The 7,103-nt window shown below is 40.3% G+C and overlaps 1 protein-coding gene across 1 annotated transcript in view; it reads left to right on the top strand.

Moving 5' to 3' along the window:
* The window catches only part of grb10b (growth factor receptor-bound protein 10b), a gene marked incomplete in the record, with an annotated part of 57,656 nt that extends 50,559 nt beyond the window's left edge, over positions 1 to 7,097 (top strand). Inside the window, 9 exon segments of the mRNA XM_035673022.1 lie at positions 1,527 to 1,664; positions 1,960 to 2,070; positions 2,269 to 2,367; positions 2,593 to 2,670; positions 2,941 to 3,057; positions 3,498 to 3,564; positions 3,718 to 3,805; positions 3,938 to 4,031; positions 4,248 to 7,097. Of these exon segments, the coding sequence (XP_035528915.1) occupies positions 1,527 to 1,664; positions 1,960 to 2,070; positions 2,269 to 2,367; positions 2,593 to 2,670; positions 2,941 to 3,057; positions 3,498 to 3,564; positions 3,718 to 3,805; positions 3,938 to 4,031; positions 4,248 to 4,394 (939 nt within the window).
* Positions 7,098 to 7,103: the final 6 nt, after the last annotated feature.

The following is a 7,103-nucleotide window of genomic DNA, read 5'->3' as shown; positions in this document are numbered from 1 at the left end:
ACACACACACACACACATATTTTGTGTCTGTCTCTCATTCTCTCTCCTCTTACTGACACGCACACCGGCTTATTTTACCTCCGAGTCAGCACCCACTACATAGTGTACAATCAAACAGACATACCTCACCTCTGACCCTTAGACAGTGTGTCTCGTCAGAGCCTGCAGTAATAACTACTGTTGATCCCCTGTTGACACATGACTGTCTCGGCACATGCACCGCAGGCCTGTGATGGATGGAATTAGGCAGTCAAAAATAGAACATCCAGTTCCTCACCTGCCCACCGTTTGTTTGCACAGAACAAATTCACACACTTGTGTCACGCTACTTATCTGCCTCACGGACCACTCACGGGCCACACACTGATTTCACAAAAGATATGAAGGAAAGAAAATGTCTGGGAGGAGACCAGACAAAAAGATTCTTGGGTATTTGAAGAGCTTTGGTCTTAATGGATGGAGGGTTTACATGCAGTCTGGCTCTCTCCTGTATCAAGTAATGCAGCTGTCAGAGACAGAGCCACCAGTGGAATCCATCCCTTCATCCTTGCCACTCACAAAAAGCTTTTAACTCCCCTGCTGATCATGGACGTTATGCTCCGTTATGCTCTGCATAGAGAAGTCAATAAGTGAATGGCGATGTGGTGAGCCTGAGTTGTGTCAGGAATCCCCAGTGTTTGACTTATTCTAAACACAAGATCTTTATACGCAGTTAGAGTGCTGTCCAAACCAAAACTGTTTTTGACCTGAGCTTAAGCAGGTGTTTGCCATATTTGCCATTATTCAAGAAGCAAATGTCAACGCAAAACAGCAAGGTGTAGTGCCTGAAGAAGAAAGCCTTTTGAATGAACTTGGCGTGTGAACGTGCACTCCGCAAATGTCGGAAAATGCTCACGCATGAGGCCCATTGTAAGATGTTTCCAAAACTCTGGGAAACATGTGCTTTAAATATTGAAGAGTCCTCTGGAACAGTTTACCTTCCAGCCGCAAGCCACAGATTCCATATCAGCTCTAATAACTTAACCTGCCACTTCATGGTGTTATATTTTTGTGAAACATGGAAACCACAAACTCCAAATACTTGAGACACCCACAAGACAATTTAGGCTTTAAGGGATCCCAAAAGGAATGTACTGTATGTTAATTCAATGTATGTACAGGCACATTGCAAAACATGACAGCCATAATTTCTTTTTTTCTTTATTTACCTTATCGTGGTCACTACTGTGGGGTGTATTCAAGCTGCCGTCCATCTCAACCATCAGCTGTCAGTCTTGATGTCAGTCACTGATACAAGAAGCCCAGATGACACTGTGTTTTTTGACAAAAAGCAATTGCCTTCATGACGCCTCTACAGATGGTGCCTGCTACAGCTTTCAGTGTTCGGCTGCAGAGATGACAGAGAGCTTATAGGTTTCAGATGTGATCCAGCGTTGCCCTTCTGAGACTCCTAGATGGAGGACATTATATAGTGAATAAATCCAAACGGTTTGTGTGCTGATCCTCTGCTCCTCTCCTTTTTTCAGAACTTCCTAGCGACCAGTAGCTGTCCAGAGATCCAGGGTTATCTGTATGTGAAGGAGGTGGGTAGGAAGTCATGGAAGAAAGTTTACATGTTCCTGCGGCGCTCAGGACTCTACTGCTCTACAAAAGGAACCTCAAAGGTAACAGCAACTCACATATTTTCATCTTTAAGGGGCAGAATTTCATTGTAATTTTTCTATTCTAATCTTTCTTTTTTAACGTTGTAATTACAGGCTTTATTTATCATTAGATAATTCATATGCATACTACATTAACATTATATAGTAATAAAACAGTAAATATTCCATATTAAACATTATTACTTTCAAAGAATCAGCTTTTTATTGATGTTGGACTCAACATGTCAGTATACCTCCAGGCTGTGTCTCTCTGTGATGTTCTGACTTAATTCTGACTAATTATTTCTGTCTCCAGGAGCCCAGACATCTACAGTTACTAGCAGACCTTGAAGACAGCAACATATTCACTGTCATCACAGGCAAAAAGCAGCATGGTGCACCGACAGACTATGAGTTCTGTATCAAGGTGAGTCTCACCTGACAGTAGTGAGATGGAGATGATTTCTAATGGAATATTATGAGCTGAGCAATGATTGACATGCTGTGCAGCTCCCTATCTCATGAGAACGGCGTTTGCATTCATATGTATATATGACTGCAGAAGGTTGTGAGGATGATGAGCATGATTACCTCTTTTCGGATTCTGAAAAATGTTTATTTGCAGCCCAATAAAGGTCGTGGGGAGTTGAAGGAGCTGAGGATTCTGTGCGCCGAGGATGAACAGGGCAGGACTTGTTGGATGACTGCCTTCCGACTCTTTAAGGTAAAACCATGACAGTCTCAAAAAAAGCCTTTTTACCAAAAAAAAATTTACCAAACTTTGGTCAGGAAGTACATAATTACTGGGCTGGATCCAGTTTCTTAAACTCGGCCGAGATCAAAAATAGGTTTGGAAGTTGAGTAACCAGCAAATCTTTAATTATTTATAATCCACTCATTACGAATTTTAGAAGTGTTGGTTGACCAGTGTGTTAATTTTTCTTTACAGTATGGGATTGTATTGTACCAGAATTACAAGATTCCTCAACAAAGAAAAACCTTACTTTCACACTTCTCAGCACCTGTGGTAAGTTTACCTCTTAATTTAAAATTTAGTTAGAGCACCTTAAAACCTTTGCATAACTCCCAGATCTGTGACATAAACATAACATTGATTGTGCAGAAATATTGTTGTACTGTATGCACCAGGAACATCTAACAAGTTTAGGAGAATGACTTTCATCAAAATGCTTACCTGTGCCACCCCACGTTTTATTGCACTGCCTGCAGCCTGGTCACTCTTATTGCTGCCTTTGTGTCCACATTTTGACTCTGATGTGTCTCTGTCTCCCCCTAGCGGAGTGTATCGGAAAACTCCCTTGTGGCAATGGATTTCTCAGGGAGGATAGGCAGGGTGATTGACAACCCTGTGGAAGCTCAGAGCGCTGCCATGGAGGAGGGGCATGCATGGCGGGTGAGACACAACCTCCGTTTTACTGTTATCTCTGTCAACAATGCTAGGAACGGACCTCAAAGGATCTCTACAGTTGGCATTATTTATTTTTCTCAAATATTCATACATAGCAGGTTTTCCTCTGGTTGTACGTGTTGATTTTTCAGTTATTTTGAGCTGACAGGAGTAGTTGTGTGTGTTCATAAAGCTGATATGACTAGGGCAGCTGCCAAAATATGAAAAGTGTGAGTCTTAAACTCCGGCCACAATAATTAAGTCAGTATAACCCAGTACATTTAAGACAATATTAGCAATGGCTGTTTCACATTTAACTGTTAAGAAATGGGAAGCTTCACCACCATGTGTAGAGAAACTGTAATACAGTTCATTAACCACGCGTCATGTATTCCAGATCATGAACTAATCCCTGTTGTTTTGTCTGTATGTGGCGTCTCTCTCAGAAGAGGAGTCAACGAATGAACATTTTAGGCTCCCACAGTCCACTACACCACTCCTCATTAAGCTCAGGTAAATGCAAAGACATTTACGATTAACAAAATAGTTGATCTTTCACTTTTTCCAACTTTTTTTTAGTTTATATATACATTTTTTTTTTAACTATATTGTATTATATTATAATTATATTGTTATATTGTTATTATGTTTTTTTCCCCTCTGCAGTCATCCACATAGCTCAGTTGTGGTTCCATGGCAGGATAACTAGAGAAGAATCCCATCGCATTATCCACCAGCAGGGACAAGTAGATGGGTAAGGGAGCTAAAGCACATTTTTCCTATATTCACTGAATATGAATATAACTTTAACTTTTTCTTGACTGCAAAGACAAAATTGAGTCAAGTGAATGTTTTCCTCACAGCGTCCTCCTCTCTTATTTCACAGGTTGTTTCTGCTGAGAGTCAGTCAGAGTAACCCCAAGGCGTTTGTGCTCACATTGTGCCATCACCAGAAAATCAAACATTTCCAGATACTACCGGTATGCATTTATTTGTGTTTAATGTTGTTGGTTTTTAAATAAAATGTTTTTTCTTTATCAATTAGTGGACATTAAATGTTGAAAGTACATGTTACAAGAGCTTGCTAACAAGCCCAATTATGTAAAACCAGTGTTATGGCCCTAAAAATTCTCTCTTTTCTCTCACCATGTGGTGTGTCCCTGCTCGCTCTCGCCTGGACCCTTTGATGCCGGCAGTGTGAAGAGGACGGCCAAGTCTTCTTCAGCCTTGATGACGGCGCCACCAAATTCACCGACCTGATTCAGCTGGTGGAGTTCTACCAGCTCAACAGAGGAGTGCTGCCTTGTAAACTCAAACACCCGTGCACCGTCGTGGCCTTATGACATCTGCGGACCATCTGACCCCATGACCCCTATCACATGACCTGACTCTGCCTAAAACAAACAAAACAACAAGAACCTTTCTGTTGGGCGGTTCTTTTTGGTTTTATCTTTATAAGAAGCTGGTGAATTGACTGATGTTTTCTTGTTGTCATTTTCTATTGTCGTGAGTCCGCCGGAGACTGCTGACTTGTTGGATTCCTTTTGGTTTGCATGGATGTTCGAGGAGTCGTATGCACAACAACGAGGTTCAGTAGTCAAGAAGAGAGAAGATAAAGGAAATGAACACTGCCGTTTGTGTCAATGCTGTTGCAGAATCTTCCACAATCTTGCTACCCATAGTCATCAATAAGCTTGGACACAGTGACCCTCAAGGTTTTATCACACAGCTCAAGTTTAGACTGTGTTTCCCTTCAACTGGACAATCAGTAGGACAATTCAAGCTGTTGTGTGGACCACTCTGCTCTGAACAAACAGTAGTTTCATTCAAACTTCATCACACGTCCTCAAAGAATATACTGTAGATGGAGATTTGATTGTCTCTTAGTTTTGCACTCATCGAACTGGGAATGGCCTTTTGACAGTGCATGACTTCTCCGCTGTTGCATTACTTAACTGTGAGATGGTGCCACTGCCCTCTAGTGTCGTAGGCCTGTAAGGACGTGTCAAAATTCAACATGGATGAGATTCGGATGCGCCTGAAAGTTTTTGAGTCCTTTTGAGGTTGGGAAACATCAAAAGTTTGTCAAATCAAACTAGCATGGAGAAAATGGCTAAGGAAAAATCTGGAACTGTAAAAAGTCAAAGTATTTTTTTAAATAGTGGACAATACAAAATCTGCATTGTCCACCCTCAAATTCATTTGTTCATCTCACACTATTCTTAATGATACATTTATTGCAGTTATGTATTGTTATTGATATTCTGTTTTCTTTAAGTCCACCTTTTGCATTCTGGATAGTTGTGGCTCTTCATTATTCACATAAGCTTCAAAGAGGTCATTCTGTACTCATGTTATTTTATTATCAGCTCCAGTTAAAGTATTTCCCATGCAACTTTCACAAAACTGAATAAGCAAACCACGGTGTCATTCAGGGTGAAATAACAAGTGATAGTGCTAGAAGAATTTTGTAACGAGGTAGACCGTTTTGGTGGTAGTAATGTTAAAAAGTGAAACCAGGTAACTATTTTGGGGGAAATTAGAAAATGCAGCCATTTGCAGCAGTTCACTGCAGGCAAAGTAATACCAGTTGCAAAAGATAAAGTCAGACAATGGAAAGTATCAATCTTTTGTGCGATTCTCCTCACCACAACACAGGGAGGGACAACCACTAGCATTTCCTTCAGGTGTTTTTCCAATGACAACAAATCAAAAGAAACACAAAATAATGAATCATTGTCAGCCAGGAGATACAGTGGATCCCATGGGAAACATCTGTCCTCATTCTGGAAGCTCTTTTCACATATGTTTTTCATATTTTTCCACAAATTGCCGCCTACCTGATGGAAGTCAGGGATATGCTGTCAAACATAAATGTGGCTAGGGACTCCACACTGATAGTAGACTGTGCATTACATTCCATATAGTGCGGCCTTTTTCTACCTGGAAGTACTTGTGAACCATTAGTATCACTTAACACCTACTGCCTACTGCACGCCACCTCTGTATGAATTCTGACTGTCTTAAAAAGTAAGCTACAGTGTGGACAAAATGTGAAAGGAGAGAAGAATATTGTAAACAAACAATAGCTGCATCTCTTTCTCTATCTCTCAACCTGTCTCGCCCGGTCTCATCACACTTTCTTTAGCCTGTTGTTGTATAAAGTGAAAATACCCTCAGTGGTGTGGCAGCAACATAAAACTGAAGTTCAGGAGAATTCAGACTTCAAAATACAACTGATTATTTTAACCCATGTCCCTTCATCTTTATTCACTGAGTTGCCTCTGGGAGACGACAATGAGAGCGTCAGACAGAAAACAGAGGACATAAAACTTAGTTAGTTTGTGGGCACTGGATTCATCTACCTTTTGTCCCAGACTGTGCAATTTCAGCAAAAATCTATTGTTTTCTTAATGCCAGCCAAGGTCAGTCAAAGAAGTCTACATTTAAATGGATTTCCCTTTGTGTTTTGGCCGAGTCTATGCTGGAAATCCTTAACTATAGTGAAAGAAAGATTTCACCACGGCGTCTCTAGATAACCAGGATCACTTTTTTTTTTTTTTTTTAGATAGGGATACTTTTTCAGCACCTATTGATCACATCTGGCAGAATGGAGCTAAATAGACAACACATGAAGGGCAAAACCCAGCCATCTCAAATTCTGGTAAGACAAACATTAGGTAAATGCGCCAAGTTATTGCAAGTATTTCTGATTATATTTATACTCAAAGTTTATCAATTCGGTTCATATCCATCTTTGAAATGTCTCACCACAAATAACAGTTTTCAACAGCAATATAGCAAGTTCAAATTTTTCACCTGAAATTTCTAAAACCTCACACTTTAAAGTTTTATTTAGTCCAAACTTTGGTGGTAGCTCTGGTTAGATCACCAGCCAGCTGACAATTAGATATCTATTTGTACCTAGCTGTAATACAACATCAACAGCCATGATTTATTTACCTGCAGGTTGTCTTAAAGTATATTGAACATCTGAGATGCAGAATAGCTGTACCATATTGACTCTATGTGCATGTTCACCCTTATTTATC

Source organism: Morone saxatilis, unplaced genomic scaffold, assembly GCF_004916995.1.
Source record: "Morone saxatilis isolate NCDOM2014 unplaced genomic scaffold, NCSU_SB_2.0 Contig24, whole genome shotgun sequence".
In the NCBI taxonomy this organism is placed as follows: Eukaryota; Metazoa; Chordata; class Actinopteri; family Moronidae; genus Morone; species Morone saxatilis.
Note: the sequence above shows the minus strand (reverse complement) of the source record. Positions and strands in the feature narration are given on the sequence as shown.